General features: G+C 38.3%; 1 protein-coding gene across 8 annotated transcripts; it reads left to right on the forward strand.

The window, feature by feature from the left end:
• Positions 1–397: 397 nt before the first annotated feature.
• C1D (C1D nuclear receptor corepressor) lies at positions 398–12,706 on the forward strand. 8 transcript variants are annotated; one of them, XM_088053399.1, is made up of 7 exons: positions 487–509; positions 5,637–5,719; positions 6,324–6,418; positions 7,362–7,511; positions 8,810–8,876; positions 9,350–9,405; positions 12,263–12,706. In XM_088053399.1, exons 4-7 carry the CDS (start codon positions 7,365–7,367, stop codon positions 12,437–12,439), a joined length of 447 nt encoding a protein of 148 aa, XP_087909525.1. In that variant the 5' UTR covers positions 487–509; positions 5,637–5,719; positions 6,324–6,418; positions 7,362–7,364; the 3' UTR covers positions 12,440–12,706. The 8 variants fall into 8 exon arrangements, with proteins under 8 accessions (XP_014110205.1, XP_087909521.1, XP_087909524.1 ...); XM_088053396.1 differs by having other exon boundaries at positions 489–509; positions 6,324–6,424; positions 7,363–7,511; XM_088053395.1 differs by lacking the exon at positions 5,637–5,719 and having other exon boundaries at positions 405–509; positions 6,324–6,424; positions 7,363–7,511.
• Positions 12,707–13,354: the final 648 nt, after the last annotated feature.

The raw sequence follows: 13,354 nt of genomic DNA on the forward strand, positions 1-13,354 counted from the left end.
ATAGATTGTGCATGAGAACTGATTTATACAGAGAGAGAAAAACGCGTCTTTGGGGCAGGGAAACCTATACATAAAAAGGTATCCCTTTCCTTCCCTTTCCCCCTTTCTCCTTTCTCCTTTTCCTTTTCCCTTTATCTCTTTCCTTTCCCCTTTTCCCTTCCGTTTCCTTTCTTTTCTTCTTTAGTTTCCTCTTTCCTTTCTCTTTTTCTTTCCTTTTTCAATTCCCTCTCCTCTCCCTCTCCCTCTCTTTCCCCCCCTTTAACTCATCTCTTCTTTTCTCTCTTCTTTTCCCCCTTCCCCTTTACCCAAAGCCCGCCAGGGACTGCCTCACGGAACCTTCTCCGCCGAGAGTTCGATTCCGGGCCGCACCGGCCCCTCACGGAACCGGAATGCTTTGAGGCCGCCCGGCCCGGCCGCCGCTTCCGCCTCCCGCTCGGGCCCGTGACGCGGCCCAGGGCCCGCCCCGCTGCCGCCCGATCCCCGGGCCGTGCTCGCCCGCCCGCCCGCAGGTAAGAGCGGCCGGCCCCCGGCTGTCCCCCCTCGCCCGGGGGTTTGCTGTGGCTTTGGGGCTTTCCCGAGGCCTCGGGGAGCGGGGAGGTGCGGCTGTCGGGAGGCAGCTGCTGGCGCTGCTCGGTGAGCGCGGTGAGCGCGGTGTGTGCAATGGCAGCGTGGCGTGGGTTGGCAGGGGCTTCAGAGGCCGCGTCGTTCCAAACCCCCTGCTATGGACGGGGACGCCTTCCACTCGGCCAGGCTGCTTAGAGCTCCGTCCGGCCTGGCCTTGAATGTTTAACGTAGGCGCTTTTTTATTATTATTATTTTATATTTTTTTTTATTTTTAGGATGGATGTTCTGTAGGCAGTAAACGGTTTCATTCCTGTTAAAAATTAGCAAAATGGTGTTGCAACTTTTGAGGAGCCTTGAGAACTTAGCAAAGTTTTCCAAAGGGAAGGCACAGTGTGCATAATATTTAGGCCTTAAAAAAGAGTTAGTTTCTGCCAACAGAAAGGCAGGGGGTACTTGAAGTTATGAGCACCTTGTAATGAAACATCGGTGTCTCTCATGTTGCTGCAAAGGTCAAAATCTCCCCTTCCTTACTCTTTGTCACAGCTTTCTGACCACAAGCTTAGGTGCTGCCAGCAACGTGGAATGGACTTTTGACTAGAAAATGTTAAAGTTTTTAAAAAACTTCAGATGTTGCCAATTAAAAGACCTAATTTTTGGGACTGAAATTGAAGAACTGGACCTTAAAATCAACATTGAAAGGTGTCAAGCTTAATTTATTGGTTTTAAAAGTATTAAAAAACCGCTTCAAATCTGAAATACCTGGATGTTGCTAATCCTGTGGCAGTATGACCATTGGTAAAGAAATGAGAAAACACTCAACCCAAGGCTCTTCTCCAGAGTGTGAGAAACTTGAAAGCAATTGGTAGAATTTTCAGGCTTTATACCAGAAAAGCAATGCCCAGGTCACACAAATCTTTCTGATAAGTGCCTTTCTCTTTGAAGTGATTTAAGGTTTTTAGCATTGCTTTTTCATCTGTGGTCTGCTTTTCCTCTAAATAAATAAACAGTACACGGGAATGGACTGGCCACTATAGCTTCAGGTAGATGTTTTTTCCTGCATCAATAAAACTGATGCTAAGAACACAAACATCCCATAGTTACTGCATTATATTGAACCAAAAAATGGGTAAAGACGCTTCTAAACAGTGAACAGCCAAATAAAAACCAGCCAAAAATATACGTGGACTACTGTTCAAAATGGTACAGAGAGGCACTGCATGAATTGCAAATACAGAAAATTGCATTTTGGTAAAGGGAAGTGCTTTTTCAGTTTAAAAGGATTGAAAAGACCTCTTGGCTTTAATTCTGGATATTCATGGTGTTGATACCACCATGAGAGTGGAGAGTGACAGTAGGTTTTAGAAGTAGCAAACTCTCCATAGTTTACAAGTATACAGGGGGTGAAAACTGCAGACATATAATTTTCTGTTTGCTGCAAATTTGGTAGGACAGAAGTATTCAATACTGATTGTCGTCCCCACTGTGTGTAAACTGATTTGTCCAAGGAGACAGTCTTCTGCTGCACAAGAAGTTCCTGGTAGGTTCAGTGCCAATAAAAGTGTGTGTTTTAAAGACCAGTTTAGAGACCCAAATTAAGTATCACTTTAGAGTGAATTTGAGCTGAAGTGTGACAGCATATCTGAGTGTGGGAGCTTTTATGAAAACATTTCTCAAAGAAATGTTCTGCACACACCTGAAGAAAGCTGTCTTTATTATTATATTTATGCTGGGTGTACTGATGGATTGCAGCTGAACAAGAGCCAGGTTATACTGGATTTGTTCAGGAGAGGAAACCACTATGTCATCAAAGATGTGGAATTTGGGATAGTTGATTACAGAGAGTAAAAGTGCTTTGTGAATCATGCAGACGGAGTTGAAGGTTTACATCAGTGGATATAGATGGGGCTGTGGTGAATGAGGGATGTTTAATCCAAGCTGAGATAACTGTTTTCCCGTGGGGTATCCACCATTGGCTGAAGTGTAAATGAGCCTTTAATATTACTCCCACCCTTAAAATTTTAATCTCCTTTTAAAACAGATGAGAATAAACTTTGCAAATCCTTTGAAGCTCAAGTGACTCAGTGGCATCAGCAAGAGACTGTTTTGTAGGATGGCTCTGTGCAGGCTTTTGTGGTGGCTGGAGCCTGGCTTTGAAGGCAGGGATTTCTTGGCTGTTTCCCAGTTGTAATATAGCGCAAATTATGCCCTGCTTAACTACCATGGCTTGAGTTGGGATATTTTTAAGGGGATCAAGATAAGCCTACTGGTGTATACCTGATATTTCACTATAGGCTTTTTCACTTTTGCAATGGAAATCTTTCTTGCAAACAGGATTGTGAGTTGGCATTGCAAGAGCGCTCTAATTGTACCAGATTTGCTTTCCAGCTGTCCCAAGCAGGCTTGAAAGGACAAAGCAAAGCAGGCCTGTGGACACAGTGATGACTAGAGGGCAAGTAATTCTTTATTATCAGCAATAATATGTGTCTGTCACAGATTAGAGCCTTTTGTACTCAGAACTTCGCAAACATGGATTTCTCTGCCCTAAGGAGGTTTGTGGCCAAAGAACTTAATACTCATCTCTGGTTGCTTTAAATTTAGGATGCTGGTTGTTCTGTTGCCCTACAGCCACAGCAGTGAAGTACAATGTTAGGGCAGAAGCTAAACGTGGCTGCACTTGCACATCATCTGCATTCACTGCAGGTTGTGAGTCAGAGCTCACAAGAGGGAGGACAGTGCTAGGTTTCAGGAGCTGACATAGATGGTTTGTCGTATTGATGATTTCATGTGTTTATTTTGAATTTGAGAGCAGTTTTATGTGCCCTGACCAAAAGGTTTTGGGTTTGTTGTGTTTTCTCTAATATGTTTTTTTTTCCTCTATGCAATCTGTAAATATCCATGAAAAGAAGAAATAATCTAATTACCTAGTCTGTTTTTATTAGGTGAATAATCTGAAAACAACAACAGAAAAATCTGAGCTAAGTATGAAGAAAAGGCCTTTTAGTGCTTAAGGAATATGTAGAATTAACATGATTAATGAATTGCAGTGTTTAGCAGAATGCTAAATTGCTTCTTGCCTTCTGTTTACATGTTTCAAATATTTCAAACACACCATTTTTATCCCGAACTTGAAGTTTGAATTCCAGTTGAAAACCACATGCATGATGCGAGCACTGAGCATTTTTCATTTCTGTCTTAAGTGGTTTCCTATTGCCATGTTGACAGATGCATGTAGCTTCCACTACTCTCACAATGTATCTTCAGCAAAATCTCTCACAGAGGTACTTGTGGCCTAATTAGAGTTTATATCTTTCAGTACTACAAGGTTTTGCTGGGAGCAGGTGGGGGGGCGTGAGCAGGAAGAGAAGTTCGGCTTTGCTTTTTAAGCCAGCTGGCAATTGCTTTCTAAGGCTGGTGTTAAATCACCTAGGTATATTAAATCATCTAGGTATATTAAAAGATTATTCATAAAAGCCACCTGAAAACTGATTGCAGTTTCTCTTTTTCTTGGGTGTTCTTTTCTTAAAAGGGGTCTGTAGTTCTCTTCCTTCTCCTGGAAGATAAATATAGCTAATTTTGCTAGTAGTACTGTGCACAACCATCTGTATTTTGTTTGTTTTGATTTAAAATACCTTAATATGGCATTTAACTTGGTTATATCTTAGATCAATAATTGTTAACACTACAGCAAACTGCTTTGATTGTCACTTGTGTAGTTGTTTTTATAGAGTCTGTGGAAGATGACATATTTTCTCTTTCTCCTTTCTATATTTGTGTCTTTTCCGTGGTTCATTAATATTCTGGTATTTCCCTCCCTTTTTGCAGTTTGTATTACCTACTTTGGTTTATAGTATATTGATATGTTGACTACAAAGAGAACAAGGTGTTCCTTGTATTCTGAGCAGAAGTTTACATAAAGGTAGTCATCTTTCTGAATAAATGAGAATTTATTCAGAGTTTTTCAGAAATTTCAGAATATTTAGAAATTTTCCACCTATGGAAGCTAATCAACATTGTTTAAACAGACCTAAATGCAATGCTTAGATTTCCTCATGAAAATGGTTTACTTTTGCAATCTAAAGTACTTTTCTTCCTCAAATACATATTCTTTTTTTTTTTTTTCCCCAAAACTACATGGCAGCTCAGGGTCATTGAAAGGGAAATTTGTTTCTGGTAAGTTGATGTTATGAAGTTGTACAACGTTTTTCATCACCTTTTTTTTTGCCTCAGTGTCCTTAATCAAAGTAATCAATTTCTTTTGTATTTTATGTTTATGGGTTGTGAACTTTACTTTGCATTCTCAAAATTAAAGATCTTTTAAAGTGTTACCATTGTAACACAACCACAGGTTGTGTGTTGTGCATCACAATAGGTCTTACTGCTTGGTAAGAAAAATTCTGTTTTATTTCCTTTAGAATTCCCCATTGTTCACATGACTTACCTAGCTAGAATTTTTCATTACTTCTCTTACCTGAATATTTCTACTATCCTTAATTTTTGAATAGTAATTTTTGAAGTGAGAACTCAGTGCCAAATAAAATCTGGTTGAAAGTCAGTAAATTCAAATCAGAAAATCTGTCTAATAAACATTGTCTTCAGGCACTGACTTAAGTTTTTGCTTGCTCAAAATGCAAAAAGAAACACTTGAAGAACTTTCAGGAAAAATTATGTGTTGTTTAATAACTGAAACATTAGTCCTGAGGCCAGTATAGCTTTTGGGTATGTTTAGAGAGTCATGGAGTTCCTCTCGTCTTTGGCTTTGCCATTCTGCAGGTTGTGAGTACACAACCCCTGTGTTGATTTTGGCAGAAACAAATTTGTGGAGTTTCTGTTGTAGATGTTTTCTGATGTAGTTTGCTCTTGTTAATGTTACCAAAATTATTTTAGGCTGTTGGCTGCTGCCTCACTGCTGGCATGTGCCAACACTGTGACATAGCCTGCTTACAGATTAGTTATGCTGAAACAACAGTGTAATGAAAAGAGAGAGGTCCCTACACAGCAGGAATAGGAACTTGCTAGTTCCTGTCGAAATGAACAGAAAAACACAAGTTTAATAATTTCTTCCTGCTCCACAGGCAGAAGCAGCAGACTTGTCACTGGAGGGTTCTGTACACAGGCTAAAGGGCTGCCTTCTTCCATTGAAGTGAGATTGTTGGAGGTTAAGACTTCTCCTTTTTTTTCCTTTCTCTCATGGAATTTTGTCCCATTTGTTGTAAGAGACAGTAACAACCGGTACTTATGAGAGACAAAAGAAATGGCCAAGGTGGGGGAAGGTGCAGCTGGCTACTCTCTCACCTGAAGGGCTTTTTCTTGGGAAGGGCAGAGATAGAAAGGGTGGGGACCTTTAGCGTGGTTGGCATTGTGATTCTGTACTCAGTGTGAAAACCAGCTCTGACCAGGATAAGCAGTCATGCAGCTGAGTAGGATTATAATTCTTAACTATGCAAACAATAGCAGTGAAACTGGGCTTGTTAACTGGCTGATCATGTTTCTGGAATCACACTGGTGTGGTTAAAACTGAAGTTGCAAACAAGTTTGAGTAGCTTCATGCTTTTTTTTTTTTTTTTCCCTCCCAGTCGTCTTCTCCAAGAGACAATTTAAATTAAAAGAAGCCTCTCTCACACATCCCATGCTTTTGCCAGGGAAAGATGAAATTGTTATCTAAAACAAACTCTGGTGATGTGACAGCTCTTTGCTGTTTGTACTGACTGTGTGGCTTGGTGTTCATAGATAAAGTGCAGTCTCTCTGTTTCTGTACTCAGCATCCAGAGAGTGGGATTATCACACTGATTCTAAGAAGAAAAGTCGGCAGTGATCCAGGTGCTCCCACTGTTCTTGCTGCAGCTCACCAAACAGGCAGGAAAGTTATGTATTTCTTCTCTTCTTTCCTTAAAACATTGGAAAAGTTGTTGCTCAGTAGAAGTTGTAGAAAATAACATAGCTTTGAGTAACATTAGCTCCCTATGATAATACACTATTTATGATTCGAGAGGAATTAAAGATACAGATTATAACCAGCAGCCAGATGCCTTGGCAGTAGCCATACCATGGTACTATGAATTCTGAGAACAAAAATGGAGTGCTTTGGCATTTTTCACATCTTATTTCCCAGTTGCTGTGCACTGATGGGTTGACAGGATTTCAAGAGTATTCTGAAATCCCAAAAACAGCTCAGCTTTGTTACAGGTAGAGTTAGATCGGGGATTCTAATACCCCATAGGGACTCCAGAAAACTGGATACAGGGTTCACAAGAAGAATTTTTTTGACATACTCCTAAATGAACTGACCATGACATAACCAGTGCTGAAGTAATGTCTAATCCTAGGAAAGACTGAAGCTTTATCCCCATTGGTTTGCTTTGTGATTTGTTTTTCTTTTTGGTTAGGTAGTTAGTTGTTTTGTTTTGTTTTGTTTTGTTTTGTTTTGTTTTTTTCCCTGGTGTCCTGCCTGCTGCTTGGTGTAGCTCTATAAAGAGCACTTTTTTAAAACACGCAAATAATTTCCTTCTATCACAGATCATAAAAGCTAAATACTACTTTAGGACCGTTGTAAGAATAGGTACTAAAGTCATGTAAATTGTAATGCTTCTTCATGCCATTTTGCACAGGAGTTAGGAGATATCCCTGAAATTACAGGACCTTTAACTGTGTTGCTGCTGACATTGCCTGCTGGAACTCTTCACATGTAGGCATTTCTTCTAATGTTTAATGAAAGAATGCTAGTGCTTTGTTTTGTAAGTTAGTCTTTTTGACTCTGTAGGTACTTAATGAAAATCATTATTGTTTCTGTTTCTACTTTCCAGATGGAAATGTCAGAAGATGATAGTAACATGGAAGAATACCCCACTGAAATTCATGATTATCTCACAGCATTTGAAAAGTCTCTTGGTTCTGTAGATGAGATGCTGAAGACAATGATGTCAGTTTCTAGGAGTGAGCTTTTGCAAAAGGTAAGTTATCTTCCTTTTGAAAACGTTATTAATATGCAAATACTTGAGAGCTTAAACTGAAATAAAAGGTTCTGTTAGGCCAGCCACTGCACTGAGGAATAACAAAAATGACACTCCTACACTTGACACCTATTGTTAGATTCTTACATTTCTAAGAAATCCAGATGGTCTTACAAGCTCAACAGTGAAACACCTACTCTTCCAAGCTGGTATGTGATAATCTTACCAGTGAGTCATTTAGCTCGAGGACATTACAGTTTATTCCTGACCTTCCTTAACATGCTCTGCCTTAATGGAGAGATCATTCACATTTTTGACTGAGGCTTCTTTACAAACAAACTGAATGGAACTGGTGTACCCAGCAGGATGTGAAGGTGAACTGGCAGAAGTGAGAGCTGATCTGATTACAGAAGTCTAGACTTGCAGAGCCTGAGCTGTCTCCTCAAGCTGTGCTGTAAGCATAAGTCTGTAAAATGTGGCTTTTTATCAGGGCAAGGTAGTGCCTGAGAGTTTCATATAAGCATCTCAGTCTTGTAACAAATTAAAGCCTAATGTGTAATTTCTTTCTGTAGGGCAAGAAAAAGGCAGCACATGAGGGAACTTCTTTATCCTGTGAGGATTTCTTACACAAATAAATTATGAAGAAAACAGTCTTGACAACACAGATGTTTTGACAGTATCCATGTTAGAACTAGTGAGCTGTACAATGATGTTATCAGAGTTTCTGGAAGCTGTGTAGGACTAAAATAATAAATTGACTTTGACAGTCAAGGGAAACAAAAACCCCTTCATTACCTTTATTCTTCCTTTGCTTTATATCCCTAAGTATTCCAGCATGCATTGAACACAGTCTGTCATGTGTACTGTTAACATTCATTGATCGTATATTGACATTTCAGCAACTTTTAAACTTTTTTTTTGCCCTTCCATTGATAGCAACAACTATTTTGAATTAAGTTTCTGTGGAAAAACAGGGACTTATTTCTGACTGTGGGAGCAGTAGTCCAAGAGCTAAATGCTAAGGGATTATGCTTTTGTTTTTGTGGGGAGTGTGGCATTTAACTTCAGACTGGGAGAATTACATGAATACTTTGAGAAGAGAGAATGAATGGTCCTGTGATGGCATGGAAATAAGGCATAAACATAGTCTCGGTGAATTTGTGATGCAAAATTGTGCTCCTTCAGTGTGTATTCTTTTATTAATACATTTGCAGTTATAAAATGTGCACATTACTACAATCTGTGCATATCTTGCTTAAAAATCTTCGAACATGATTTTATTTTTTTTTTCATTCTAGTTAGATCCTCTTGAGCAAGCAAAGCTGGATTTGGTTTCGGTGTACACATTAAATTCTATGTTCTGGAGTAAGTATGTGGTAAAAGGAAAACAGTATTTGTGATTGCCATTTGAACACCTAGACAGCCACAAACACTAATAATCATATTTCATAGCCAAATAATGATAAACTCATAATTACCCTGGGGACCCACATTATTACCATCCGTAGGGTAAGTGATGTTGAAACTGAATCAAAAATCTATATTTAGAAAAGCTAATTTTGTACATGCATGGGTATGTTTCTGGTTTCTTTGTGGCAACCATTTCTGTCCTTTAAGGGACCAAAGGTTTTAACCATTTTAGTTGTTTGGTGGGGGTATTTTAGCTGCAATATTTGATAATAATAGTTTGTCAGATACTGAATGACACAGTTAATAATTCTTCTTAATGATTTTGTGTGGAAGCTTTGGTCTTCCTGTGTGACTGCTTGATAGGGTCCTCAGTCACAGACAGCCTTCAGTTTCAAAAAAATCTTGTTTTTTTCTTTGTGTTTTCCAAGTATACTTGGCTACCCAGGGAATCAATGCAAAGGAACATCCAGTGAAACAAGAACTGGTGAGTTGCTTGCACTGCATGCATCCTACTTGAACAGGATGGTTAGCCCAAATAGAAGTTTAAAAATGTTTATATCTACATTTAAAACTGATACATTGCCATATTAGCATGCATATGCTACATGGTGTTATAAAACTATTTATATGCCCTGCTGGGCTCTCTAAATTAAGAAAGTATTTTTTTTTTACTTTTAAATAGTACTGTTTAAAGTAAAGTTGGAGAGTCTGCTGAAATAATAAAAGGATGATGAATGATATCATCTTATCTTTTCCTTTTTTCTACCTTTGGTTGAGAATTGGATTCTGTACAGAGCAGCTTTTCACTTGTATCTGCTAAATGGAAAAATGTTACATGCCTGATAATGATTTACAACTTCCAGTATGGCATTTCTTTTTCTTATAAATACTTGGAATCATGTTAATCTCTGAGGCTGCCTTTTCTTACTTTTGTATGACTCTGAAAGTACAGTGTGGTTGATTTACTAGCAAAGACGGGAACGTGCCCCCCTCCCACTTCCAAGCCCTCCATTAATTCATTTTCTCAGCAGTAAAGAATCCAGTTCAGCAACAAAGCTAAAAGCTTTTTTGGCACCAGTTGTATGTGTATTGTCCAGTAATTCTGCATTAGTGACATATTTACGACCGATAATAAATCTTTAGTTTTGTCTTTATATTCCATTTAGATGCATGGCTACAGTATGGAAGGCCAGCTATCTTGAAAATTCTGCTGACTTAAAAAACCAAATCATTTAGCCTGAAACAAAAACAGAAATCAAAACTTCTCACTATTCATTTTAATTCCTGAATAAATGAAAATATTAAATCTCAGCAGATATAAAATAGTTAGCTTAAATGTAGTCCTTACATAACCAGTGGAATGGAAGAGAGGACTAAAAAATGTGGAAAGCTAGCCTGAATAACAAGAATACTTCTATTTTTAATTTTGTGAGCTTTTCAGTAGTCTAGACTATATCATATTAAAAAATGCATCAGTTAATGTTTCATGAGCTTTCTGTCAGTTTTTTGTTCCTCCTGTATTATATAGTGTCTGAATATTGTGTTAATTTAGTGATACTAAAAGCTTTTATCTCTTCTGTTGTGGATATTTTATGTTCATATTTTACTTCACAACTGTCGTTTTAACTCTGAAGGAGGAGTGAATATTTTCATAGCCTAGATTGTTACTCAGATCTCTTTTCCTTTTGCAAGTATCAAGGTTGAATGAATGCACATTTCTTCCTTCCAAAGGCATTGTGATGTTCTTATTCATGTGGAAAGGGAATTATAAAAGACTGTTCTGTCACGATTATTTTGTTTTTAGAATTGCTCTCCATGTGTACATACAGGTATTCAAACTGTATTAATAAAACTTACACTCAAGCTATCAGAATTCATTTCTTTTGTCAAGTTGACATTTTCCAGCTCCTTTTTCCCATGTTAATTCACCATGTAGGTTTGCCATCTGTTCTCATTAGCCATCTCAGTCACCAAAGAAATACTACGGCCGATCATGATTTCAGACCCTGTAAAGCTCTCCTTGTTAAAGCTGTTGTTTTTAATGCAGAAAGAGTGGCCAAGTTTTTGACAGCTGGTTATAGTGATCACTGAAGAGTTGAAAATCGGTTCTGTAGTGTAAGTCTTGTAACTTTTGTTACAGATTCAAAGAGGTGGCAATGGCTGTGTGAGAAATGTGTGGGTTAATATCAAAATTTATTTTAGCAGTATCCACACGTGTTCTGTTAATCCACATTTATAATTCAGATATCAGGTAGAGCACTACATATATGTGTGTATATATATATATATGTGTGTGTGTGTGTGTGTGTGTTACTGTTGGTATGAGCCAAAGGCCCTACAGTTAAAGGCCATATTAGGCTAAATATATAGACCTGAAATCTGTAAACTAAATTGTTAAATATTTTGCAGAGTTGCTGTCAATGTACTCCATAGTCAGTGAAGAGAGAAGCAGACACATCAGAGGGGAATTCCCATCTTTAATGCTGCTTAGTACCCCCTCAAAGTAATTTTATTTATTTGTTGCAGGAGCAGATGAGGATGAATAGGCACATAAATGAGATTGTTAAACTGGGAGGGTATACTTCTGTGGGGCTGAGTCCAAGTCATGGTTTGGTCAAAAAAAGTGCCCATAAACACTAAATAACTTTGTTAGGCTAGGATACATCAAGAAAACATACCCTTTTCCCTGGAAACAGGCTTGTATTGTTATTTATGGCCATAAAATGAACTTCTGATATGGCTGGAAATTCATCAGGCTGCCCTAAATAAGTTCTTTGATAATCCCCCTTGACCATTTCAGGAACTTAACCTCTAGACTTGTGAGTAGTTGCATGTGTAATGCTTGTACCATCTTTGGTTTTGTGTAAGATGCTTTTTAAGCTTTGCTTGGACTTGATGATTTGTATTTTTTAATTTTTTTTTTTTTTTACATTAGTCAAGCAGTATAATTCATCCATAAATGTGTCAAATACCTAAACATTATTTTGGCATTGTTATGTAGGTCAAACATCAAATTGAGTTCAGTATTTTCTAACTTTGCTTGCAAGAGCAGTTCCCATATCTCTGCAAATAAGATGCAGAGTCTGCATCTCTGTAGGACTTTGTGTTCCTGTTATAGCGGGTGTTGTGCAGATGGTATGGTAGGTACCTGTGATGGAAAATATCCTAAAGGGAAGCCTCAAGTTTGCAAAGGGCCTGGTATATTTATTTAAATAATACTATTCTTTTAGGTATTGTAGTTCTAGAAGTGTGCAGTGTGGAGAACTTCTACTCATTGATTCATTTTATCAGTGATCTTGGGAGAATGGTTTGAAATACTTTTCCTTTTTTTTTCTCCCTAGGAGAGAATAAGGACATACATGAACAAGGTCAAAGAAATAACAGACAAGAAAAAGGCATCAAAACTGGATAAAGGAGCTGCTTCTAGATTTGTAAAAAATGCACTCTGGGAACCAAATGCAGAAAATGAACATACTTCCAAAACTCCTACTAAAGGAAAAAAGCGACAGAGGGACTAAATCATTTTTTCCCCCTCGTATCAGTAGCAGACTTAACTTGGAAATGTTTTTTCATACTGGATGTGTCTCACAGAAGTGCTGTATAACAGATTAAATTATACTTACAAACTTTACAGGATTGTATTTTGTCCAGAACACTTGTCACTGAGGTGATCACATTTAAAGTGTATATAAATGCCATTTGGTGCACATTTGACATTTCATTGCTCAAATGATTATAACCTGTCATATACTTGCTGGTAATAAATACTAGTTGTGTTTTGTTTATTATGCCTATTAATTCAATTTTTTTTAATGATTTTTTGACACTTTTTTATATGTCCTCCATCTCCTCAATATTAAAAAGTTTCAAACACTGCTATCCAGGCTGTGGTGTTCATGAAAGAGCATTGAGTGAAATTTGTAGAGTTTTGTAAGGTTTATTCACTGTGTTAAATTATTTTTAGCCTTTCAACTTGAATGTGTGCAATTTTTCCTTACTTCTGTTGCCTCTGAGAAAGCAGGGCTTCAAGAGCCACAGTCACACATCCTGGATTCCACTTTAAGCCCCTGTGTCTAGTCAGTAGAAAAGTTAGATATCCCCTCAGGGCAGTTTGTAGGGTCCAAAAAAAGGAGCAGGCTGGGGATGGCTATTAGGAAGCAGCACATGGAGGAACTTGATGGAATTTTGGCTGCAGTGCTCATCCCTTAGTGCTGATGCTCGGGGAAATGTGCTCTGGGGTGGTAGGAACGTGGCCGTCTGTTGGTGTTTCTCAAATCTTCATTAGGGAAAGCATCCTCTGGTACAATGAAAACTACTGCTCCATCTTGCAAATACTCTCTTTTTCCTCAAAATGTGAAGTTTAGTTATTTAGGAAAGGAGGGGGTGTTAGGTGGGTGCAGTTTTCAATATGCTACAATGCAAAGCTCAATTAT

The sequence above is a fragment of the Pseudopodoces humilis genome, chromosome 3, assembly GCF_049639895.1.
Source record: "Pseudopodoces humilis isolate 2021_Gansu_Grassland_sample_001 chromosome 3, ASM4963989v1, whole genome shotgun sequence".
Classification (NCBI taxonomy): domain Eukaryota; kingdom Metazoa; phylum Chordata; class Aves; order Passeriformes; family Paridae; genus Pseudopodoces; species Pseudopodoces humilis.

Coding starts and splice junctions, on each gene's coding strand:
- C1D (XM_014254730.2), top strand. CDS start 7,365: ATGGAAATGTCAGAAGATGATAGTAACATGGAAGAATACCCCACTGAA. Junction 8,877..9,349: donor ATTAAATTCTATGTTCTGGA/GTAAGTATGTGG, acceptor GTGTTTTCCAAG/TATACTTGGCTACCCAGGGA. Junction 9,406..12,262: donor ATCCAGTGAAACAAGAACTG/GTGAGTTGCTTG, acceptor TTTTCTCCCTAG/GAGAGAATAAGGACATACAT.